Source organism: Phyllobates terribilis, unplaced genomic scaffold (assembly GCF_046119375.1).
Source record: "Phyllobates terribilis strain yellow unplaced genomic scaffold, ASM4611937v1 Scaffold_4__5_contigs__length_816908805, whole genome shotgun sequence".
NCBI lineage: Eukaryota > Metazoa > Chordata > Amphibia > Anura > Dendrobatidae > Phyllobates > Phyllobates terribilis.
Window position 1 is genome coordinate 236,987,093 of NW_027362764.1, and position 27,433 is coordinate 237,014,525.

General features: G+C 43.5%; 1 protein-coding gene across 1 annotated transcript in view; it reads right to left on the bottom strand.

Moving 5' to 3' along the window:
* The window catches only part of CNTNAP2 (contactin associated protein 2), a 3,253,420-nt gene that overhangs the window by 119,166 nt on the left and 3,106,821 nt on the right, over positions 1–27,433 (bottom strand). The window contains exon 17 of the mRNA XM_073678177.1: positions 26,327–26,545. Coding sequence (XP_073534278.1) covers positions 26,327–26,545 — 219 coding nt within the window. The remainder of the gene's footprint in view (positions 1–26,326; positions 26,546–27,433) is intronic.

Genomic DNA, 27,433 nt, shown 5'->3' on the forward strand with positions numbered 1-27,433 from the left:
ATCCTGGCTGGGATAGTGTTATGATCTGCTACAAGCACTAAGGAAAGACAGGAGATCTGTCCCTACAATAGAACTAAGCTTAATTCCTACGATGTAACGGGGAACCTGAGCCTGCGATCAGACCCGCTAAAGTCCTCAGCTAGTCTGTACGAAGACCTATAGATGTGAGGGAGGGATCCCTACAAGAACTATGGACTGGGAGTAAGATGGACACCTCCTAGCAGAAATTGTAGCAGAAAAGGACAAACAAAACAACATAGAAAATAGAGGTCAAGAGACCTAGCTAAACTGACAGAGTAAGGTAACAAAGCACCTAGCTAGATAAAGAGTTGAAATTACAATGAAGTCCAGCAAGGCCAGAAGGGCGGAGCAGGTTTAAATTGGCAAAAAAGGTCATGTGACCAGCAAACTATAAAAAACCTAACAGGAGGGTTCTAACAGATAGTGGTGGAGAAATTGCTGCACCACCAGGTTGAGGACGTGAGCCATGCAAGGCACGTGTGTGAGGTTGCCCCAGCGTAGGGCCGCCACCGAGTTCGCACCATTATCTCACACTGCCTTCCCTGGCTCAAGGTTCCGTGGAGACAGCCATTGCTCAAACTCAGCAATGCCAAATCCAATGCTTTCCTCCTCTTGAGTCTGTGAATCTTTGGAGCAGACCTCTGATGCACATGGCATAGAATGTGTGAACAGCTATGCAGAGTCTCCCGTCAGTGATTCCCTACAGTCAGATGACCGGTTGAAGGGTAATTGGGGTGCCACCTCTGAGGACTGTACTGTGTGTGATGTTGAGGTGGAGGAAGAGGAGGAGAGGACACTTGATGCAGCGCTTGCCATCCACTGCAGCACATGATCTTTCTGGCCCTCATCTACAAGGCTTACCACTGTGCGGCTGCCAAAGAAAGGGAGTGGAGTAGCCCATCCAGTAACAGAAGTTGTCAGTTGTCTTTGGATAGGACGTGACGGTGTTTGTTCACTAGAGCTTTCACTAACTTTACCACCTACCCCAAGGAAACCTTGAACACCAAGCCTATTCCACCTTCCCCCATGACATGGCTTTTTCCCACTCATGTTGGATGTACTCTTCACCTCGTTTAACCAGCTGTTTAACAAACCTATGCCCAGACCAGTCAGTCACCTGTCACTAAATTACCAATCAGTATTTATTTGCTCAGATAGTGTGGCTGGAGCACAATATTAGCAACACAAATTGAGATTTTCTAATGTGAACTCCTGGATGGAGCAGAATATCAGCACAAAAGAAATTAAAGCTCAAATGTGGCCTAGTTTCTATAGCACGGTAGTACAACACACAAATTTAGATTTTGCAATGTGAACTCCTGGATGGAGCAGAATATCAGCTCAAAAGAAATAAAAGCTCAAATGTGGCCTACTTTCTGTAGCACTGTAGTAGCCTAAAAAACTTAGATTTTCTAATGTGTCTGTGTCCATCACCTTAAGTGTATCCATTGCTTAAGTGTGAGAAATATGAATTAATCCTGAATAATATGATGCATGCAGACTGTATCTTACCTGCCACCACCGCACTCTAATCAGCATCTCTGTTTATCCATTCCTCTTACAGGTACGTGACTCAGCTTTCCCATCCTGACTTCTATGCAGACTTCTCTATACCTCTCTGCTTCTATTTACTAATGCTTCGTGACTCAGCTTTCCCATCCTGACTTCCATGCAGACTTCTCTATACCTCTCTGATTCTATTTACTAATGGTATGTGACTCAGCTTTCCCATCCTGACTTCCATGCAGACTTCTCTATAATTCTCTGCTTCTATTTACTAATGGTGCGCTCTCCAAGTAACACCAGCTACCCCCCACTTTCATTTATGACCTTATTTACTTGGCCTTTGACTATCCAGCATCTGTTTCAGCCTTAATAAGCTGATCAAGATGAGCACAGACCACTCCCCTCTGGTTCGCAGCTGAATGCATTCTGTACCACATATATTGTGAACTAGGAGTCTGTTAGACTTTAGTCTGTGTCCATCACCTTAAGTGTGTCCATTGCTTAAGTGAGAGAAATATGAATTAATCCTGAATTGAACCTGAAGTGAACTGAAGGTAACTGGATACTAAGTCACAGTAAACAATGTTTGTCTTTGTTTTCACTCTCACCCCTTAATCCTTCACTTCTTACAACCACCCCTAATCCCTACTCCTAGTAATGAACTCTTCATCTCTCCCTCCATTCTCCGCACCCATCTCATCTCCTCCTCAGAGCTATTCCTCAACATACAATCATTTCTCTCCAAACACAGACAGCCACCTCATGCCCTCTCCTGCTCCCACCTACTAACGCTTTCTCTGCTCCTCCTCACTGCCGGCGACATCTCTCCACATCCTGGTCCTCCTCACCACATCCCTACAATCACTTCCACCTCCTACCTACAATCTATCCCAAACTCTCGTAACCCTTCTAACATTATACCACGCCCAGCCCCTGCTTCCCCAGTCCCTCTAACAGGAGCTCTATGGAACGCTCGCTCCGTCTGCAACAAACTTTCCTACATTCACGATCTCTTCATCACTAACAAACTTTCCTTCCTAGGCATCACTGAAACCTGGCTCACGCCCTCCAACACAGCCTCTCCTGCTGCACTTTCATACGGCGGATTCCATCTTTCCCATACCCCCCGCCCCACCGGCAAGCATGGTGGAGGAATAGGTTTCCTCCTATCAGATAACTGCTCCTTCACCCATATCCACTGCCGCCCTCCATTACTCTCTCCTCTTTTGAAGTGCACTGCGTGCGCATCTACTCCCACTCCAATCTCCAACTGGCTGTCATTTACCGCCCCCCAGGATCAACCACCACTTTCTTTGACCACTTCACCACTTGGCTGCTTCATTTCCTCTCCGTTGACATCCCCACTATCCTCATGGGCGACTTCAACATCCCCATTGACACTCCCCTCTCAGCTGCCTCTAAGCGTCTATCCCTCACTTCCTCCTTTGGTCTTACTCAGTGGTCTTCCACACCCACCCACATAGACAGCCACACACTGTACCTCATCTTCACCCGCCTCTGTTCCCTATCTAACCTCTCTAACTCACCTCTCCCTCACTCTGACCACAACCTACTAACATTCTCTACCCTCTCCTCTCCAGGGCGATAATCCCCACTCCACAAACTTGCATACCATCGCAGAAATCTTAAACACCTTGACCTACACTCACTCTCTGAATCCCTTCTCCCTCTTACAGACATTAGCTCCTTACATGATGCAGATGTTGCTGCCACTTTATACAACACCACAACCGCTGCAGCTCTCCATTCGGTCGCCCCCCTCACGCATGCCAAAGCTCACACAATCAACACACAAACCTGGCACACCAGCCTAACTAAAGAACTGCGACGGGCCTCCAGGGTTGCTGAGCGTAGATGGAAAAGGTCCCACTCCAATGAGCACTTCGTCGCATTCAAACAGTCCCTCACTACCTTCAAGTCCACACTCACTACAGCAAAACAAACATACTTTGCATCTCTCATATCCTCCCTGTCTCACAACCCCAAACAACTATTCAACACCTTCAATTCTTTCCTCCGTCCCCCAGTGCCTCCTCCCTCTCCTCTTATTTCAGCCGAAGACTTTGCCCCATTCTTCAAGCAGAAGATTGATACCTTCAGACAAAGCTTTTGCCTAAAGCCCCCACAGCCCCTTCCCACACCTACTCAACCCTCCTCCTCCAAAACCACCTTCTCCACCATTACGGAAGATCAACTTTCCTCTTTACTCTCCAAATCACACCTCACCATCTGTAAACTTGACCCAATCCTGTCCCACCTCATCCCAAACCTTACCACTATCTTCATCCCAACCTTAGCCCACCTCTTCAACCTGTCACTAACAACTGGTGTCTTCCCCTCACGCTTCAAACATACCTCAATCACACCCATCCTCAAAAAGCCCTCCCTTGACCCATCCTCTCTGACTAGCTATCGCTCCATATCACTTCTCCTCTATGCCTCAAAACTACTGGAACAACACGTCCATTCTGAACTGTCCTCCCACCTCTCCTCCTGCTCACTCTTTGACCGCCTACAATCTGGTTTCCGACCACACCATTCTACTGAAACTGCACTGACTAAAGTCACCAATGACCTACTAACCGCCAAATTCAAGCGACACTACTCTGTTTTCCTCCTCCTAGACCTGTCATCTGCCTTCGACACAGTGGACCACTCCCTCTTACTACAAACTCTCTCATCTCTCGGCATCACAGACTTGGCCCTATCCTGGATCTCCTCATACCTAACAGACAGGATATTCAGTGTCTCCCACTCACACACCACCTCCTCATCTCACCCACTTTCTGTCGGTGTCCCCCAAGGTTCAGTTCTAGGACCCCTACTCTTCTCCATATACACCTTAGGTCTGGGACAGCTCATAGAGTCTCATGGCTTTCATTATCACCTCTATGCTGATGGCACACAGATCTACCTCTCTGGACCCGATATCACCTCCTTACTAACCAAAATCCCACAATGTCTGTCCTCTATTTCATCCTTCTTCTCTGCTAGATTTCTAAAACTTAACATGGACAAAACAGAATTCATCATCTTTCCGCTACCTCATTCAACCCCCCCAACTGACCTATCTATCAACGTCAATGGCTGCCCACTCTCCCCAGTCTCTCAAGCTCGCTGCCTTGGGGTAACCCTCGACTCTGAATCTCCTTCAAACCACATATCCAAGCCATTTCCACTTCCTGTCGACTCTAACTCAAAAATATCTCCCGGATCCGCACATTCCTCAACCATGAATCTGCAAAATCACTAGTGCATGCCCTCATCATCTCCCGCCTTGACTACTGCAACCTCCTGCTCTGTGGCCTCCCTTCCAACACTCTCGCACCCCTCCAATCCATCCTAAACTCTGCTGCCCGACTAATCCACCTGTCCCCCTGCTATTCCCCGGCCTCTCCTCTCTGTCAATCTCTTCACTGGCTCCCCATTGCTCAGAGACTCCAGTTCAAAGCCCTAACCATGGCATACAAAGCCATTCACAACCTGTCTCCTCCATATACCTCTGACCTAGTCTCCCGTTACATACCCGCACGCAACCTCCGATCCTCACAAGATCTCCTTCTCTACTCCCCTCTTTTCTCCTCCTCCCACAATCGCATACAAGATTTCTCCTGTGCTTCCCCCCTACTCTGGAACTCTCTACCCCAACACATCAGAATCTCGTTGACAGTGGAAACCTACAAAAGGAGCCTGAAGACCCACCTCTTCCGACAAGCCTACAACCTGCAGTAACCACCACTCCATGACCAGCTCTACCTTCACCTACTGTATCCTCACCCATCCCTTGTAGATTGTGAGTAGTGTTGAGCCACCCCCGTAGTGTTCGAGTTCGGTTCGGTTCGTCGAACACCCGTGTGTTCGCCGAACTGTTCGTCGAACTGTTCGTCGAACACCATTAAAACCAATGGCAGGCAAACAAAAACACATAGAAACACATAGAAAACACCTTCAAAGGTGTCCAAAAGCTGACAAACTGCTCAGAAGACATAACTAACACATGGAAAAGTGACAAGTACATATAGTCATGCGAAAATAAAAGAGGTGGAGGAGTAAAAGGAGGGGGAGACACAGATATAGGCATGTCATGCCCTTCTAAAATCCAAAAAGTGAGAAGCCGACACGGCCAGTCCGCTCCTGCCCGTGCCACCTCCGTGTCGCCGGGTTTGTGCCAGAGCCGCGGTGAACCCTGACGGCCAGCCCCCCTCTCCCAATACTGGTGCCTGTCCGCTGGTGGGTCGAGCGAGCCCCCCTGTGGTGGAGGCAGCTCTAAGCTTTTTAATTTAAATTGTCTCTCTAATTTGAATGAATACACTTTAAATCCATTTACAAGGATCTATTGGAGGGCAAGTCTCATGCCAGCAGCCGCGGTAATTCCAGCTCCAGTAGCGTCCACTAAAGCTGCTGCAGTTAAAAAGCTTTTATAAGGATCGAGCTCGGCTGTCCACCGCAAGGCATCCTACTGCCAGTCCCAGCCCTTATGCCTTGGGGTGCCTCCTGATGCTCTTCACTAAGTATCCCATGGTCCCGAAGCATTTCCTTTGAAAAAATTAAGTGTCTAAACTACAGGTGGTGCAGCTTGCTTAACAGCCGGGATAATCCGCTCACTAGCAGACACTGCTACTAGGCACAAAGTATTTCCTGGGCTAGATGCAGTTAAAAATTTGTAATTAGATACTCTCGTTGGATGCTGAGAAAGCATTCCATAGAGTCTCCTGGCACGCCATATATGATTCTCTTAAAAAGCTTGGGGTAGGGGTCTAGGGGACCCTTTTATAGCCAAAATCACGGCCCTGTATCGCAATACGTCACCTAGGCTGAAGATAAATGGAACTGTAGCACCCTGAGGGCTCGGTTGCTACAGACGTATTGCACCTCACCCAGAGGTGTGATATCTCACTCTCAGGTAAGGATGGAGTGTGGATCAGGACCCGACACCTGCATGCATTACACCACATTGCCGTGGGGCAGGGCGACCAATATGCCCCTGAGATGGGCACGACAGTCCCTGTCCCTGGCTGGAGTGGGGGGAGGGAACACTGAGGAAGGGGAACCCTGTAGTGTAGGAGCAGGGAGGAAGCAGTTCCTGGGTGCATTGAGAAGGGAGTATAAAAGGTGGGCACCATCTTAGTTCAGTGCAGAGAAGTCTGAGCAGAAGTGGCAGGGAGCAGGGGCTCTGCATGAGCTCTGCTCCGGAGGCGGGCCTAGTAACAGAGGCCCAGGCCTGGAAGAGGGAGAAGGAAGGAAGAGGAGCGGAGAAGGCTCCAGGAACGAGGAATGAAGGGATCCCAGGGGTGCGGACGGGCGAGTCGCCACCGCACGCCCGAATCCACCTGCGTGGAGGGGTCAGGCCAAAGGGGGAGACCGGTCCCCGAACTAGTGGAGGCAGGAAACGACCCTCAGCTAGAAACCGGAGGCTCTGACATTTTATGTGGCGCAGCCCCTCGCTACACCCGCTAGGAAGGCACCACATAGGGTCAGGGAAACTGGCGCCAAGTTTACCAAGAGGAGGCCCGAGGCAGCCGGACAGAAGTGTTGGTAAGAAAGGCCAGACAAAGGACACACAAAGGGGGTCCTGTGAAGTGCTCCAAAGTTATCTGGGAGTTGTCTGAGCCCCTCACCTAGTGAGCACAGTACGACGTGGGCAGCCGTTACCTGCAGACGTGGTCTGGATAATAAGAACTGTGAGTAAAGGCCCTGAACTGCATCACTGACTCCGTGTCGTTACTGCTGCTGCCCTGCACCATCACCCCCATCCTCCGCATACACTGCCCTGAGGCTATACTCCTCCCGTGGGGAGTTATGCTACGCTCTGCTGCACCCACAACACCAGCCTCAGTGGTCTGCCCTGTAGCGGCGGTTCACTCTGACCGCAATCCACGGGTGGCGTAGTCGGACATTTAAACATGAAAACCACATAAATAGTTCCGCCACTGGTTTGACCGCCCTGAGCCACGGAACTGGGTCGCCGCCACGAAGACTACAACCACCAGCATCCACCAAAAAGGGTCCGGCTCCGGGTGTCCCAAGGCCCAGGGGGTGCGTCAGAACATTTTCATCACCTTTCACAATCACCAATGGGACAAGGCAGTGATGTCCTCTGTCCCCTCTCTTATACATCCTAGTGACGGAGCACCTGCTCTCATCAATTCGCCATAACCCCAATATTAGGTGGATTGAGGTGGGAGGCACCGAGTACAAGTGCTCTCTATTTGCTGATGATGTCCTAGTATATATCACTCAATCACATATATCCATCCATGCTGTTATGGCTGAAATAGATCACTTTGTTACATGGTAAAATTTTAAAATCAATGCAGCGAAGTCTGAGGCCCTCGATGTCTCCCTCCCCAAATCCATATAGGATTCCATCCAGTCCAACTTTCCATTTGCCTGGTCCTCACAGGGTATCAAATACTTAGGAATTCCTATTCATAGAGACCTCTCCCATCTATGTTATCTTAATTTTGGGCCCTTTATTGAACAACTCCATACAGACCACGGTTGGCAAGTTAGAACTGTAAGATTCACTACGTGAACCACTGGTGTTTTGTGGAAAAGCACATGTACACTGCGTTCCAAATTATTATACAAAAAGTGTTTAGGAGTGATAAGGGAAGAATTTGTTTGTTTGTCAGTTAAACTCATTGATGGTGATGTGTGTCAGGGCTCTTTATATCACTGTAAGCAATTGCAGACACCTGTGCTAATTAGTTTGGCAGGTGTGTCCAATGAAAGGCAAGACTACTTAAGAAGGCTCTCTCACATTATTAAGCAGCCTACATTTTCTGCCAAAATGGGAAAGAAAAAGGATGTGTCGGCTGCTGAGAAGCAACAAATTGTGGAGTGTTTAGGTCAAGGCATGACTACAATCAACATTGTGCGATGATCAGGATGAAGTGTCTTGGCAATCAAGAAGTATGTAGCTGATTCACAGTACACACGTGTGCGTGCTGATAAGGGCAAATTGAGGACTCTTTCCTACAGGCAATTACGTCAGGTTGAAAGAGCAGCGGCAAAAAAGCCTTGTCATAGCAGCAGACAAGTTTTTGAAGCTGCTTGTGCCTCCAACGTCCCCCGAACAACAAGATGCAGGGTCCTTCAGAGGTTTGCAGCTGTGCATGCGCCATCCTGTCGACCTCCTCTATCCACTTCACACAAGCAGAAACGGCTCCAGTGGGCCAAACATTACATGAAGACTGATTTCAAAACTGTTTTGTTCACGGATGAGTGCCGTGCAGCGCTCGATGGTCCAGATGGATGGAGTGGAGGATGGCTGTTTGATGGACACCCCACGCAAACACGGCTACAGCGCCAACAAGGAGGAGGTGGAGTAATGTTTTGGGCTGGAATCATGGGGAGAGAGATTGTCGGCCCCTTTAGGATCCCTGAAGGCGCTAAAGATGAACTCCATAATGTATGTGGATTTTCTCAAACAGCACTTCCTGCCATGGTTCAAGAAGAAGAACCGTGTATTTCACAGCAAGATCATTTTTCTGCATGATAATGCACCATCTCATGCTGCACATAAAACATCTGCATCTCTGGCTGATATGGGCATAAAAGGGGACAAACTTATGGTGTGACCCCCATGCTCCGCTGACCTCTACCCCATTCAGAACCTTTGGAGCATCATTAAAAGGAGTGTCTATGATGGCGGGAGGCAGTTCACATCTAAGCAACAGCTCTGGGAGGGTATTCTGTCCTCATGCAAAACAATTGAAGCAGAAACCATCCAAAACCTGACAAATTCAATGGACGAGAGAGTTCAGAAGCTCCTTTCGAACAAGGGGTCCTATGTGAAAATGTAACATCACCTAGAATAAAGTTTTGAGTTGAAAACTGTTTGATTTCAGTTTCTAACAACCTGCTAATGCTTATAATTTCAAAAATGACCATTTTTTTGGTCTTTATTAAAATGAAAAGGTTGATCGAAAAGTTTGGGGGATCTAAGAGTGTGGCAACCCAGTAGTCATGATTACTTCGAATTCTGACAATATGAGGGTCATGCTGCAGGTAGTGCAGCAAGATGGCACTTATGTGCCTTGCGCATCTCGGAGCCCCAAAATTATTTTCCGGGCTAGATGCAGCTAAAAATTATTTTTAATTTTAAATCTGGTGAAGCTTTAGTATAGATGGCCTAATAGGATCAGTGCTGCACACTGCTACAAAGCCCAAATTATTTTCCAGTCAAGATACAGATAAACATGATTAGTAATTTGAAAGCTTAAAACGGTTGGTAGGGTGATTTTAACCAATCATCAAGCTTTTACTCTCCCCAGGATGACACAGGGGTAGAAAAGTCGTTTCGGATCCATGATTTGTTCATCTTTATGAACGTGAGTCTGTCTACATTATCAGTGGAGAGCCGCGTGCGCTTATCTGTCAGCACACCACCAGCAGCGCTGAACACACGTTCAGACAGAACGCTGGCTGCGGGGCATGACAAGATCTCCAAGGCGTAAGTGGCTAGCTCCGGCCATTTATCCAGATTGGAAGCCCAAAAAGAGCAAGGGTCCAGTGACACAGTCGTGGCTTCAATGTTTACTTGGAGATACTCCTGTACCATCGTCTCTAGGCGTTGACTATGTGTCAGACTTCTTGTCTCCTGTGGCCTTGCAAAGGATGGGCTAAAAAAGTGGTGAAATGATTCCGCAAAATTGATGTTACCAGCAGATACTGTGGTTCTGTTATGGTTTGAGTGCTGAACACTTGACGGTCCCACGGTTGGCAAGTTGGAACTGTGAGATTCACTACGTGCACCACTGGTATTTTGTGGAAAAGCACATGTAAGATTCTGCAACAGTCTCTGCTGATACTCCTGCATGCGTGCATCCCTTTCTATGGCAGGAATAATTTCTGCAAATTTACTTTTGTACCGGGGATCTAACAGTGTGGCAACCCAGTAGTCAGGATTATTTCTAATTCTCACAATTCGAGGGTCATGTTGCAGGTAGTGCAGCAAGAAGGCACTCATGTGTGTTGCGCATCCAGGAGCACCAAGTCCCTGTTGTGTTGGTGGCGAGGTAACAATCATGCTTCCTTCCTCTGTCCTCTCCCCCCAACCTCGCACAACAGAAATGTGATCAAGGTCTCCCTCATCTGATGAGTCTTCCATCAGTTCGTCCTCCACTTCTTCCTGGGCTCCTGCACCTTCCTCACTAGTTTGGCTGCTACCATGCGCCCTGGTAAAACCATCTCCCCCACCCTCACATGCCTGCCGCCTTGGTGCTGCCGACCGTCTGGACCTTGCAGATGTTAGCCCTTCCGCATACAACTCCTCCTCCTCTACTTCCTCCACCTCCTCTTGTGCCACCACCTGACTCCGAATTCTGTTTAACATGTGCTCCAGCATGTAAATCACCGGAATAGTCATGCTGATAATGGCATCGTCAGCACTAAACATCTTCGTCGCCATTTCAAAACTGTGCAGAAGGGTGCATAGGTCCCTGATCTGAGACCACTCCTCCAGCGTGATTTGCCCCACCTCTGAATCTCGTTGGCCCAGGCTATACGTCAGAACGTATTGCACCAGGGCTTGTCGGTGCTGCCACAGTCGCTGCAACATGTGCAGAGTTGAATTCCACCGGGTAGGCACATCGCATTTTAGCCGGTGAAGTGGCAGGCCCAACGACTTCTGTAGAGATGTAAGTCGCTGAGCTGCGGGATGCGAACGGCGGAAGTGAGCACACAGCGACCGTGCCCTCTGCAGAAGGCCATCTAGTCTGGGATAGTGGGCTAAAAATTGCTGGACAACCAGGTTCAACACGTGAGCCATACAAGGCACGTGTGTGACATTGCCCCGGCGAAGGGCCGCACCCAGGTTTGCAGCATTGTCGCACACGGCCTTCCCTGGTTTCAGGTCCAGTGGAGACAACCATTCATGAAATTGGTTCTCCAGAGCTGACCACAACTCCTCAGCTGTGTGACTCACATTTCCCAGACATTTCAATGTAAAAACCGCCTGATGATGTTGAGCCCTACTGCCAGCATAGTAAGGAGGTGTGCAGGATCCCTTCTGCGCAGTTAGAAAGCTTGTGGCATGACCAGACAGGCTTTGGGTGCAGGTGGAAGACCGAGAAGAGGTTGAGGAGGCAGAAGCAGTGGAGGAACTTTGACATAAAGAGGATTGGCGCACAACTCGTGGGGACGGCAAGACTTGGACAGCAGCCCCTTGTCCTGCTGTCACCATAGTTACCCAGTGCCCAGTCAGCGACATGTAACGCCCCTGTCCATGCCTACTCGTCCAAGTGTCTGTGGTGAAATGCACCCTGTCACACACAGAGTTTCTCAAAGAAGCGGTGATGTTGTGTGCGACATGCTGGTGGAGCGCAGGCACACCTTTCTTTGAGAAGTAGTGCCGACTGGGCATCTGGTACTGGGGCACTGCGACGGACATAAGGTCTCGAAAATCCTCTGTGTCCACCAGGCGGAAAGGCAGCATTTCTGTAGCCAAGAGCTTGCAGATGGTGAAATTCAACCTCTTAGCTTTCTCATGGCTAGGAGGAAATGGTCTTTTACTTGTCCACATCTGAGGGACCGAGGGCTGGCTATTGTGCTTAGACGGGGTTGATAAGGGTGTCCCCGGCAAACTGCCGGTCTGTGAGGAAGATGCAGGCGGACATGTTAGGTTGCCTTGATCCAAAGGTGGTGCTATCGATGTCGGACAGCGCTCAACACCAGCTGGTGTTACCACCTCCAAAGAAAATGATGACCTGCCAATCACGCTGGCTGTTGCGGGTAAAGAGGTGGCAGGTCTGCGCCCCAAAACAGGTGTGACTGCTGTCCCCCCAGTCACAGAGGATGAAGAGGCCGTGGATGCACAAGATATGGCAGACGGTGATTGGCCCGGCCGGCTAGGCCGCATTGTAGCACACTGAGCTTCCCACTGCAACTTATGCTTCATGTCCATGTGCCGGTTCATGCATGAAGTACTCAAACTATGTATTTTTTGGCCTCTACTTAGCTTTTGCTGACAAATGTTACAGATAACACGAGTTGGGTCATCTTTATCGATCTGAAAAAATGCCCAGGCTATGCAAGGCTTAGCACCCATGCGACCTGAAGAGCCACCACGACTTGTGGTGAGAGGCAGAGTTGTGTTTGAGGATGCAGTTGTTGACGTGCTTCCAGTACTACGTCTCTGTCCAGGAAGGCGCAACCTGACCTCGTCGTCACTAGCATCTTCCTCCACCTCCTCTGCTGACCTCATCTCTTGGCTGACTGTGGGTTGACAGTAAGTGGGATCTCCGACCTCATCATCATCACCCTGTGCGTTATCACACCCGTCGTCCTCAGAGCCAACCTGTTCCTGCCCTGACAAAAAACTAAAGTTGTCGCTCCAATCAGGTATTTGAGTCTTATCATCGTCTTCCTCATTGTCTCCACCAACAGGAGTTACAGTTTGGGAATGAGGGTCTACATTATGGTCAGAACCTTCTGCGTCTGGTCCTGGATCCGACTCATAAAGATTCTGGGCATCAGTGCAGTTCATTTCCTCGTCTGGATTCACAGAAGCGCTGGAGTCGACCTCTGATTCCCAGGCTATAGTATGAGTAAACAGCTCTGCAGACTCAACCATCTGTTCTACCTCATACTCAGACGGGCAGCTGGAGATTTGGGAGCTGTGAGGAAGCAAGTGCGATTTGGGTGACACCTTTGAGGACTGGAGTATTTGTGATGTTGAAGTTGATGTGGAGGAGAGCCCACTTAAAGGAGCACTTGATATCCGTTGAAGCACCTGCTGTTTTTGTGCCTCATCTGGAATTTGTAGCGATTGGCGTGGCCGTAAGAAAGGGATCTTATCACATTGTCCGCTAAAAGAAGTAGACATTTTAGTTTGGCTGGAAGATGGTCTTTCTTCTGCAGATGTTACTGTTGCTTTAACACCTACCCCACGGACACAACCTTTTTTCCCCTTCCCAACACGCCTATTCCCCTTTCCACCAGCAGCAGGCCTTTTTCCACTCATTTTGGTGGTTAACTAATTCACAACTCTGGAGTTGTTTGCACAAAAAAACAATGGATGGTAACCGAGCAGAGCTGAGTGGCCAAACTGTGGTATTAGGCCAAAACTATTGGCTGGGTTAGATGCAGAAAAAAATTATTTTGAATTTGCAACCTGATGGAGGTCAGTATAGATGGACTAATACAAATAGTCCCACACACTGCTAGAAGCCCAAATATTTTTTCAGAGGTACTGTAGATGCAGATAAAAACTATTTTTAATTTGCAACCTGATGGAGGTCAGTATAGATGGACTAATAGACCAAGTCCCACACACTGCTAGAAGCCCAAATATTTTTTCAGAGCTAGATGCAGAAAAAAATTATTTTTAATTTGCAACCTGATGGAGGTCAGTATAGATGGACTAATAGACCAAGTCCCACACACCGCTAGAAGCCCAACTATTTTTTCAGAGCTGGATGCAGAAAAAAATTATATTCAATTTGCAACCTGCTGGAGGTCAGTATAGAAGGACTAATAGAACAAGTCCCACACACTGCTAGAAGCCCAAATATTTTTTCAGAGCTAAATGAAGAAAAAAATTATTTTTAATTTGCAACCTGATGGAGGTCAGTATAGATGGACTAATAGAACAAGTCCCACACACTGCTAGAAGCCCAAATATTTTTTCAGAGCTAGATGCAGAAAAAAATTATTTTTAATTTGCAACCTGATGGAGGTCAGTATAGATGGACTAATAGACCAAGTCCCAAACACCGCTAGAAGCCCAAATATTTTTTCAGAGCTAGATGCAGAAAAAAATTATTTTTAATTTGCAACCTGATGGAGGTCAGTATAGATGGACTAATAGACCAAGTCCCACACACTGCTAGAAGCCCAAATATTTTTTCAGAGCTAGATGCAGAAAAAAATTATTTTTAATTTGCAACCTGATGGAGGTCAGTATAGATGGACTAATAGACCAAGTCCCACACACTGCTAGAAGCCCAAATATTTTTTCAGAGCTAGATGCAGAAAAAAATTATTTTTAATTTGCAACCTGATGGAGGTCAGTATAGATGGACTAATAGACCAAGTCCCACACACCGCTAGAAGCCCAACTATTTTTTCAGAGCTAGATGCAGAAAAAAATTATATTCAATTTGCAACCTGCTGGAGGTCAGTATAGAAGGACTAATAGAACAAGTCCCACACACTGCTAGAAGCCCAAATATTTTTTCAGAGCTAAATGAAGAAAAAAATTATTTTTAATTTGCAACCTGATGGAGGTCAGTATAGATGGACTAATAGACCAAGTCCCACACACTGCTAGAAGCCCAAATATTTTTTCAGAGCTAGATGCAGAAAAAAATTATTTTTAATTTGCAACCTGATGGAGGTCAGTATAGATGGACTAATAGACCAAGTCCCTCACACTGCTAGAAGCCCAAATATTTTTTCAGAGCTAGATGCAGAAAAAAATTATTTTTAATTTGCAACCTGATGGAGGTCAGTATAGATGGACTAATAGACCAAGTCCCACACACTGCTAGAAGCCCAAATATTTTTTCAGAGCTAGATGCAGAAAAAAAATATTTTTAATTTGCAACCTGATGGAGGTCAGTATAGATGGACTAATAGACCAAGTCCCACACACCGCTAGAAGCCCAAATATTTTTTCAGAGCTAGATGCAGAAAAAAATTATTTTTAATTTGCAACCTGATGGAGGTCAGTATAGATGGACTAATAGACCAAGTCCCACACACTGCTAGAAGCCCAAATATTTTTTCAGAGCTAGATGCAGAAAAAAATTATTTTTAATTTGCAACCTGATGGAGGTCAGTATAGATGGACTAATAGACCAAGTCCCACACACCGCTAGAAGCCCAAATATTTTTTCAGAGCTAGATGCAGAAAAAAATTATTTTTAATTTGCAACCTGATGGAGGTCAGTATAGATGGACTAATAGACCAAGTCCCACACACTGCTAGAAGCCCAAATATTTTTTCAGAGCTAGATGCAGAAAAAAATTATTTTTAATTTGCAACCTGATGGAGGTCAGTATAGATGGACTAATAGACCAAGTCCCACACACTGCTAGAAGCCCAACTATTTTTTCAGAGCTAGATGCAGAAAAAAATTATATTCAATTTGCAACCTGCTGGAGGTCAGTATAGAAGGACTAATAGAACAAGTCCCACACACTGCTAGAAGCCCAAATATTTTTTCAGAGCTAAATGAAGAAAAAAATTATTTTTAATTTGCAACCTGATGGAGGTCAGTATAGATGGACTAATAGACCAAGTCCCACACACTGCTAGAAGCCCAAATATTTTTTCAGAGCTAGATGCAGAAAAAAATTATTTTTAATTTGCAACCTGATGGAGGTCAGTATAGATGGACTAATAGACCAAGTCCCACACACCGCTAGAAGCCCAAATATTTTTTCAGAGCTAGATGCAGAAAAAAATTATTTTTAATTTGCAACCTGATGGAGGTCAGTATAGATGGACTAATAGACCAAGTCCCACACACTGCTAGAAGCCCAAATATTTTTTCAGAGCTAGATGCAGAAAAAAATTATTTTTAATTTGCAACCTGATGGAGGTCAGTATAGATGGACTAATAGACCAAGTCCCACACACCGCTAGAAGCCCAAATATTTTTTCAGAGCTAGATGCAGAAAAAAATTATTTTTAATTTGCAACCTGATGGAGGTCAGTATAGATGGACTAATAGACCAAGTCCCACACACTGCTAGAAGCCCAAATATTTTTTCAGAGCTAGATGCAGAAAAAAATTATTTTTAATTTGCAACCTGATGGAGGTCAGTATAGATGGACTAATAGACCAAGTCCCACACACCGCTAGAAGCCCAACTATTTTTTCAGAGCTAGATGCAGAAAAAAATTATATTCAATTTGCAACCTGCTGGAGGTCAGTATAGAAGGACTAATAGAACAAGTCCCACACACTGCTAGAAGCCCAAATATTTTTTCAGAGCTAAATGAAGAAAAAAATTATTTTTAATTTGCAACCTGATGGAGGTCAGTATAGATGGACTAATAGACCAAGTCCCACACACTGCTAGAAGCCCAAATATTTTTTCAGAGCTAGATGCAGAAAAAAATTATTTTTAATTTGCAACCTGATGGAGGTCAGTATAGATGGATTAATAGACCAAGTCCCACACACTGCTAGAAGCCCAAATATTTTTTCAGAGCTAGATGCAGAAAAAAATTATTTTTAATTTGCAACCTGATGGAGGTCAGTATAGATGGACTAATAGACCAAGTCCCACACACTGCTAGAAGCCCAAATATTTTTTCAGAGCTAGATGCAGAAAAAAATTATTTTTAATTTGCAACCTGATGGAGGTCAGTATAGATGGACTAATAGACCAAGTCCCACACACCGCTAGAAGCCCAAATATTTTTTCAGAGCTAGATGCAGAAAAAAATTATTTTTAATTTGCAACCTGATGGAGGTCAGTATAGATGGACTAATAGACCAAGTCCCACACACTGCTAGAAGCCCAAATATTTTTTCAGAGCTAGATGCAGAAAAAAATTATTTTTAATTTGCAACCTGATGGAGGTCAGTATAGATGGACTAATAGACCAAGTCCCACACACCGCTAGAAGCCCAAATATTTTTTCAGAGCTAGATGCAGAAAAAAATTATATTCAGTTTGCAACCTGATGGAGGTCAGTATAGATGGACTAATAGAATGATGCTATGCCCAAAAGATTTTACTTCACTAGGTGCAGTAAAAAAATTGGTATTCTATACACAGGTGTTATATCTTGCAACACAGATAGGCTACTCCACTGACTAACACACTCTGCAATAGGCCAAAAAGGATGAGGTTTGCTAGATTCAGCCAAATGCTGTGAAAAAAACTTGCACAGCACTGGCACAGACCTGCCTGGCAAAAACTGATAGGAACTCATGTAACCTAGTCCTGAAAAGGACTCCAATTACAATTAGTCTTTACTCCCACAACCTATCTATTTAAGAGCACAGACCTCCCTGATAAAAGTCGTAGGAAATGCTGTAACCTAGTCCTTAAAAGGACTGCAATCACAACTATTCCCTACTCCCAAGCTATCTGTATATTTGTGCGAAAATTGGCTTGAAATTAACAAGGTATAGCGCACACAGCAACAGCGGTGCCGTCTAACACGCAGCTGCAGCAGTGAGAAAATGGTGGCGACGGGGAAAATGGCTTGGTCTTATAGGGCAAGGACATGTGACATACACTGCCAATGACACATGCCCTTGCTTGTGTGAAAAAAAGCACTTCGCTCCGTGTGTGCGCTGCTGATAGGCTGACAGATTGCACCTCCCCACTGCAAATGCGGGAAAGAAAAAAAAAAATGGAGATCTTCATTGTTCCTGCAGAGATCCATCCCCTGACCCTCCCCCCACCCCGCTGTACACTCAAACTGCGTATTAACATTAATTTTCATCATTACTGAGAAAAAATCCAGTTATGATTTTGGTGCACGAACAGTTATCGAACATAACCTCGAACAGCCGAATTTTTCTCAAATTGTTCGTGTTCGCCGAACGGCTCGAACACCGCCCAAAACAGCTCGAATTTGAGATTGGCGAACAGTTCGAGTAGAACAACGCTCATCTCTAATTGTGAGCCCTCGCGTGCAGGGTCCTCGCTCCTCCTGTACCAGTCGCTGTCATACTGTGTTCAAGGTTATTGTAATTGCTTCTGCTATGTATACTCCTTTTTCACATATAAAGCGCCATGGAATAAATGACGCAATAATAATAATAATAATAATAATAATGTGGACCCCTGGATGGAGCAGAATATCAGCACAAAAGAATTAAAAGCTCAGATGTGGCCTGGTTTCTTTAGCACAGTAGTAGCAGAAAGAATTTTCTAATGTGAACTCCTGCCTGGCCAAAAAAATTACCAGCACCAAATCTTTCTATGCACAAATGTGGCCTTGTTTCAGTGCCACGTTATTAGCTGAAAGAATTTTGAGTTTCAAAGGTATACAGCAAGGAGCACAATATCAGCACAACAGAGTTATACGCTGAAATGTGGTCTGGCGCCTCTGTCTGCACCACACTATTAGCAAAAATGATTGATCTGCTGGAAGGTCGATTTCACAGCCACACAGGATCCTATCTATCTAAAGTAGCTGATTGACAAAAAAACACCTAGCTAACTATCTCACTATCCAGTAGCAGCAGCAGGAGCAGCCTCTCTGCTCTGATACACTGACAAAATGGCGCCAAACCCACATGTCCGTTCTTTATATAGAGAGGGACATGTGACTTTGGCAGCCAATGACATAAGCCCTTGTGTCTGGACGTTGTGGATGGTTCCTACTTCCTGATTGGCAGCTGTAGTCCGTACACATTAAGTTAAGAAAAAAAAATTAAGAATAACTGTCTGCCGCTCCTCTGACCTTTCTTCACTCCCTCCCCTCATCAAAAATGCCCCCCCACCTGGCACATCATACAGCACCACTATCCTAGGCAAAGTCCTAAAAAAAAATAGCGGAAATGTGATAATTTACTGGACTTTGGCCAAATTTTGCTGTTTTTAAGTAAAAACACTCGGGTCCAATCACAAATCTGAATGTGCAATGTTTGTGCCTAATTTGAAATTGGCGAGTGTTTTCCAACCATGTTCGCTCATCTCTAAGGCTATGTGCCCACGATGCAGAAATGCTCCGGATTTTTCCTGAGCGTTTCTGCATCTCCCTGGCAGAAAAAAACGCATGCGGATTGTACATGCATTTTTCCTGCCAGGGACAAGTGGATGTGAAGCGTTCTTCACATGCATTTCCGCATGCGGGTTGACAAGCGCTTTCCAAGCGATTAGCATCACTTGGAAAGTGCTTGTCAACTTGGTCACACCATATAAATCCATGCAAACGGCATGGATTTATATAGTGTGACCCGAGAGAATGTAAAAAAATAAAAAATAAATCTATACTTACCTTCCGATGGCCCCCGCAGTCTTGCTTCGCTCGATGCTGACTGCCGGCAGATCGCGGTACACTGAAGGACCTGCCGACGTCAGCGTCACGTAACCCGTCACATGACTATGACATCAGCGCTGGCTTTCCAGTACATCGCGATTTGCCGGCAAGGGAGGAGGAGTGCACCGGGGGCCGTCAGAAGGTAAGTATCATATTTATTTTTTATTTTATTCTTTTTTTTTACAGTTTCTATGGTACCCAGGTCCGGAGGAGAGTCTCCTCTCCTCTAGACCTGGGTACCATCCGCACATTAGAACGCGTGGAATGCGCATCTACATATACAGTGATGCGTAATCCATGCGTTCTAATGCAAGTCAATGGCGGCAAAAATGCAGCACTTCCGCAAAATAATTGGTAGTGCTGCGTTTTTTTCTGCATGATAACAAGCATCGGAAATTTCCACAGCATGTGCACAGCACATGCGGATTATCATTGGGAACATGGCAGGCCTTCTACCATGCGTTGTTTTAGGGTTTCTCCAGCGTTTTTGCTGCTGCGGAAACGCTTAAAAAACGCATCGTGGGCACACAGCCTAATAAAGATTATTATAGTGATTTGGATGTTCTGCTTCTATTGTTTATCGGAATTATATACTTCTCAAATTCAGTCAGGAATAAAAAACAAGTGCGTGAATGAGATTTCAGAAATATCATAGCTTTTGCCGGTATTGTAAAAAGCAGCTTTTAATTTGCATTAAAAAGCAGCAAAAAAAGCTGCAAAAACGCAACATGTGAGCATAGTCATAATGAACAAGAAACAGAGTTGTAATACTTTTCTTAATGATAGGAAAAGCTGTCGATGCATTGTATTTCACCTGTATGAACAATGTGCTCAGTGAGCTCAGTATGTATGCTGCACCATAGCGAGCTTATCTTCTTGCAGCAGTGACCATCTTCTATAATATTAATAGGAAATAGCTTTTACCAATGAAATTAAAGTAAGCATAAGTGTTTAAAAATGTAATACAATTAAAATCTTTTGCTTATCATTTATTCCAAAATTAATTTTTACTGCTTGTGTTGCCACCAAAAGGGAATAGTTAATTTGTAACCGTCATTAAGGCTCTTCTGCATTTTGATTTTAAACTGAGTATAGGTATCTATTACATAAGAAGTCCAGATGTTACTAACCGTGACTGGCAAGGATAGGACATATTAGGGTGAAATGAATGCAAAATAACCTCTATATTTTTGGTGCCAGTTCCTGCATTAATTTGATACTTCATCTAATCCATTCCCTGCTGCAAACAGTTTATTGCTAGCCTAAAAATGTACATTTGCTATTACGAGCTCTCAACACAGAGACGCCTTGATAATATTGCTATGATATTTTAATAACATCATCTGAACCTGGGTAGCATATGGCCAGTTTACGATGCCTTACAACCATGTTCCTGCCATGCGAAAAACTGTGAAGGTCTTGAACAATGAGTCTGAAACTCTGGAATGTTATATAATTCCTATAATTTCTTTTAAGTTAACATGCTAAAAATGATAAAAGCAAAACACGCACAAATCAAACTCAAATATCAGTACAACACTTGTACTAATATCTGGCTATTCCTACCTCAGTGTAAAGATATCTTCCCTTTGTGTATTTACTCAAGTAAGAAAAGAAGGAAGGTATGGGCATGACTATGACCTAAACATACACGGAATTGACAAAAATAAGAGTCATGATAGAAGGAGGACAAGGCAAAGAACAAAAGGTCTGTGCCATATTTGTTGGAGAGTTGGGTGTGTCAGGTGTAACAGACAGTCGCTCTGGTTCTGGCTGCAGAAGGTCACTGCGTTTGGCATTGCAGACACTTTCTTAATCCTTCTTACTTTTGGACCCAGTGGCAACCTCCCTCCTGCTCTGATTGATTGACACACTCTGGTCTGGTTGTTTATAACCTCTCAGTCTCCTTCAGGAAGTCTCATTTTCCCTTGTGCAGGCTTGTAGCGATAGCAGTTGGCTAGCTTCCTCTCTGGTGCCCTGGGAGGACGTTTGGTGTTATCTCTCTGGTGTCTGCTCAAGCTAAGTTTTCTCCCTTTGTTTGTCTCCCTTGTTGTCCTTAATTTATAGTGGGTACTGACCAGTGCTCACTCCCCCTCCCCCTATCTAGGGCCTAGCTCTAGAGATATACAGGGATTAGGTTTCCTGTTCGTCGATAGGTGCAGTACCTATATAGGGACAGTAGGATAGGTAGGGTGATATTAGATCTGCCTAGGGGTCTCCACTCCCCCTTTCCCTAGCGTTTGGGCTACCTTCCCCTCATCCCTTCGTGTTGTACTTTGTCGTTCCCACACCGTGCGTGACAGTGACAAAGTACATATTGGTATTGGATTGATGTTGTTTAGTTAGTATTACAGCTTAAAAAACGCAAAAATAGATATAGCGCAAAGAAATATTCTCCAATACTATTGAAGTAAAAAAAATGAAAATAAAAAATGTAATATAACGGCACTCAATAAATCTCTGTGGATAAGAATATTAATTTATTTAGCTAAAATGTGAGACAAACAGAAGAGATTAGAGTAAAAGAAAAATGAATATTCTTATAAACAAAACACTAAAATACTGTAATTCCGTTAACCGATGCAAATATGAAAATATATACAGTGGATATAAAAAGTCTACACACTCTTTAAAATGACAGGTGTTTGTCATGAAAAAGAAGTCACAGCAAAAATAATCATTTAAGAACTTTTTCCACCTCTAATATCATCCATAATCTGTACATTTTACTAATGCTTTGTTCAAATACCCTTTGAATTTCTGACAGCATGCAGTCTTTTGGGGTAGGAGTTTATCAGTATGGAACATCTAGAATTGGCAATCTTTGCCCATTTTTCCTTGTAGTAGTTCCCCAAATATGTTAGATTGTGATTCATCCTATGTGTACAGCCCTCTTCAGGTCAACCTACTGATTTCAATTGGATTCAAGTCTGGGCTCTGGCTGGGCCAATGGAAAACTTTGATCCTCTGCTGAAGTCATTTTTTTGGTAATTTCGAGGTATGCTTAGGGTTGTTGTCATGATGAAAGGTGAAATTCCTCTTCAGCTTTTTAGCGGTAGATTTTATTTCAGAATTGATTGATATTTGGAACTGTTCATAATTCTCTCCACTTTGACTGAAGCCAAAGTTCCAGCTTCTGACAAACAGACTCAAAGCATAATGCTACCTCCACCATGCTTCACTGTGGATATGGTGTTTTTTAGGTGATGCACAGTATTGATTTGCGCCAAACATAACTTTTGGAATTATGGACAAAAAGTTCAACATTGGTCTCATCAGGCCATAACATGTTTCCCCACATGGTTTTTTGCAGACTTGATGTAGGTTTTGACAAAACATAACTGGGCTTGGATGTTTTATTTGTAAAAAAAGACTTCCGTCTTTCCACATTATCCCATAGGCCAAACATATGAAGAATACAGGAGATTGTTCTCCCATGCAGTATAATACCAGCTCTTTTAATTTTGCTGTAGGCCTCCTGGCAGACTCATCCCCCAATTTTTCTTCTTGTCCTTTCATCAATTTTTGAGGGACGTCAAGTTCTAGGTCATGTCACTGTTGTACCTAATTTAAGGCACTTCTTGATGACCATCGTTACAGTGTTCCATGGTATATTTAATGCCTTGGAAACATTTTCATACTCTTCTCCTGCCTGATAACTTTCAACAGTGAGATCCTATTGCTGTGTTGTAAGCTATTTACGGACCATTGCTTTGCTGTAAAAAGCAACTAAGAAAATGTCAGGAAAATCCTACTGGGACAGCTAAACTTAATATGGGGTTAATCATAATCACTGTAAATGATGGCAACTGTGTATTTACTACTATTTAACATGAGTTTAAATATGATTGGCTAATTAGGAACAAAACCACATCCCTAATTATAAGAGGATGTTTACACTTATGCAACCACATTATTTTAGTTTTGTTATTTTTATTTTCTCTTCAAAATTATTTCACTTTGTTCGCAATGGATTTATGGTGACATTAAAGGTGGAAAAAATTCTGAAATTCTTCTTCTTGGTATGATTTTTACATGACAAAAACCTGGCATTTTAACAGGGGTGTGGAGACTTTTTATATCCACTGGACCTTTAGTGGTGATTAAGCTTCTAAAATCTGGACCTTTTCATTTAGTAAATACAATAGTTTTGTAATTTTTCTCAGTCTTTTTTCATTGTTTCTTCTCACATGTATGGAGGAAAGCTGTCTCTCTAGGGTCACCTGCAGGTGGCTATCCTGTAGGTAAATGTCCGAGCCTTTTCAGCACAAGTGACATTAATTTAGCGACTGCACAATTTAGGGATTGTTGAACCTATGCAACAGGAACTAGTACCCTTCGAAGGTTAGTCTTTTTTCATCTTTATGCCACTTAATTTTAACACATACTAGTACATAAATTAACACATTTGTCTTTTTATAAAAAGAGCTTTATAGATTATTCAGGCTCCAGTGTGAATACTAAAATCTGGTTAAACACGCTAAGGTAATCCACTAAAAATTCTGACAAATTCATCACCATATTAATAAGCAGGCATGAAGAAAATAATGAAAATATATAACGTCCCAAAAGTAAAACAGAGAGCGCTCTTGGTTTCAGTGACTACAGTTTATGTTTTATTTGGTAATTTAAAATGACAATGGGATTTCTTTAGAGACTGATATTAAAAACTACATTTGCATTATCTAGTCAAAATGCATTTTAGAAAAAGCAGTGATGCTTTGTCTGAAAGCATCGGAGCATTATAGAGCCGAGTGACTTAATGTGTTTCTAAAAGGTTTTATATTCATCTCAGTGTATCTTTGGGTAAAGAGTTTAAGTTCCAAACTTCAAGATTCATTTTGTGATTATCGCTGCATTTTTCTACACTCTACACTTTATTTGTGGAGTTGAATTGTAAAGCTGAAAAATAGCATCAATTGGAGCTCAGAATCTTATAATCCATTGGATATGCATATTCCATTGTGTGGCTATAGAAAAGGCATAATACATTCATATTGAAAAGTGCCCTGATTGCCATGTACACAATCATTTGGCCTCTATTGTTAGTCTGGGCATAAACTTCGGTGTTACCACACGGAACTATGGCACTATAGCCGAGTTATACGGCGGAAATAGTTGAAGAAAAACTATATAGATTCTATACAATGTGACATCGCATATGACTGTTTGTAAAGTACAAGCTAAAGTAAGTAAAACTTCATGATTAGGTGGATTCATAACTGGCTTAGTGATCGGACTCAAAGGGTGGTTGTAAATGGCTTCACATCCAGCTGGATGAATGTCTCAAGTGGGGTACCACAGGGCTCCGTCCTGGGACCTGTATTGTTCAACATCTTTATCAATGATTTAGATGAAGGAATTGAGGGTAAACTGATTAAATTTGCTGATGACACAAAGCTAGGAGGGATAGCTAATACTAGAGAAGAGAGAGAGAGGATTCAAAAAGACCTAAATAAACTGGAGCAGTGGGCAGCAACCAACAGAATGGTTTTTAACAGGGAAAAATGCAAAGTACTACATCTGGGCAATAAAAATGAAAAAAGCATATACAGAATGGGAGGAATAGAGCTAAGCAACAGTACATGTGAAAAAGACTTAGGTATACTAATAGATCATAGACTGAACATGAGTCAACAGTGTGATGCAGCAGCAAAAAAGGCAAATACAATTCTGGGATGTATTAACAGAAGCATACAGTCTAGATCACGTGAAGTCATTATCAGACTTTACTCCTCTTTGGTCAGACCTCATCTGGAATACTGTGTACAGTTTTGGGCACCACATTTTAAAAAAGACATAGACAAACTGGAGCAAGTTCAGAGAAGAGCGACCAGAATGGTGACTGGTCTGCAAACCATGTCCTATGAGGAACGGTTGCAGGATTTGGGAATGTTTAGCTTGCAAAAAAGAAGACTGAGAGGAGACTTAATAGCTGTCTACAAATATGTCAAGGGCTGTCACATTGTAGAAGGATCATCTTTATTCTCATTTGCACAAGGAAAGACTAGAAGCAATGGGATGAAACTAAATGGGAGGAGACACAGATTAGATATTAGAAAAAACTTTTTGACAGTGAGGGTGATCAATGAGTGGAACAGGCTGCCACGAGAGGTGGTGAGTTCCCCTTCAATGGACGTCTTCAAACAGAGGCTGGACAGACATCTGTTTGAGATGATTTAGTGAATCCTGCTTTGAGCAGGGGGTTGGACCAGATGACCCAGGAGGTCCCTTCCAACTCTACATTCTATGATTCTATGATTCTATGATTTATTTGTACAACTTTTTCTGGAAAGTATCAAAATGTTTAATACATTTTATAAAAAAAAATAGCAAAAACTAAAGTGTAATGAAATATCTTAATTGTACAAGCCTTACCAAAAGCCCCAATCATTACACACTTATGAGTCTAGGAGAAAACCTTTCTTCTTGTGTAGAATGCAAAAAAAGGGGAAAGAAAAGAGACATACCAAAAAGAGGGGAATCACCTTAAATTAACAATCTTTATTAATTAAATAAGCCACAAAGACAGATAAGACATAATGTGAAGAACAATTAAAAAATCCATAAAAATGGGAATCACCAAAACATAATTCTAAAAGTTAATTTCGACCCTTTAACGAGCCTTGCTTTTATCTTAAGTCATGTGGCAAGGCTCATTAAAGGTCACCACTACAGCCTGTAGTCAACTGTCTAGAAGAGCATATCATCGTAGAAACATCCTATGCTCTTTCAGTTATATGACCTCTGCATCCAACAAAATATTCTTGTTTGCAAAAGTTAGTGTGTTTGAATATATCATCATGTTGTTCTTACCGACATAGAATTGACTGGTGAGTTCAAGTCTTGTGTGACCATGAGTAGGAGCCTTACGTATTTGAGGTTGGAGCTGGTCAACCTGCAGTCTGGCTTCCTTAATATTCCTTTCTGCTCGCACTCGATGCCACTGGTCATCATTCAGTGGACTGGAAGTGCCAACAATCAGCTCTACTGGACCATTGCCAACGTCAAATGAAAATGACACCTCTGTATTTGCTGAATGAAGAAATACAAAAACAGTCTTAGATTACTTCTTAAGCACAGTAGTAGATTTATTAGTCATAGAATACCAAAAACATATCATGACTACAAAAAACTGTTCAAGTAATTCCCCACATGCTAACAAATAATGTACCATACGTCATCCTCATATGTTACAGTGAATTCTGCATATAATTTCCCAGGAAGGTCATAACTAGTGCAGTCTTGGACCTGAGCGTAAGAAGCAGAAGCTAGAAGACATCCATTAAGTGGGACCAAACACATGAAAGTTTGGGTGCTGAGTCCTAATTTGCCTTTACAAATAAGTTATGCTAAGGGTCTTAATTTTAGGAGATGGTAGATGGAAGGGAGCTTCTATTCATGGACGACTTACTTTTGGTATATGATTGACATGTGGGCTGTATAAAGGTGGTATGTAATTATGATATATAGAGGTATCTCTCCAAATGTTTCCATTACATATATACCCTATAATGTAAATGAATCTCATGGCGGAATTCTTTCTTGTTAGATAGTTGAGTCCAAGAGTTTTTAGCTACATAAGATAATCTGCCTGTAATATAAAAAGCATGGCCTAAAAGGGTTTCATCGAGGGCTCTATCGCCCCGGAGGGTAAAATTCCAATCCATAATGGATTAAATCCAGCAATTTTCTGAGATGTATAATTTATTCATATGTTTATTTCCCCTTGCAGGAATCTTGAATAGCTCTATGTATTGAGGTCTTTATGCAAATAATAAAATAATTTCATGGATTTTTCTATAAATCAGCCGAGCAGTAACGCTTAAATACAAATGTATTATTGTGCAGAGCAATTTCTCAGCTTCTCTATAGTTATGTATTTTTTTTTTCATTTTTACTGCGTAAAAACATGATAAGAGG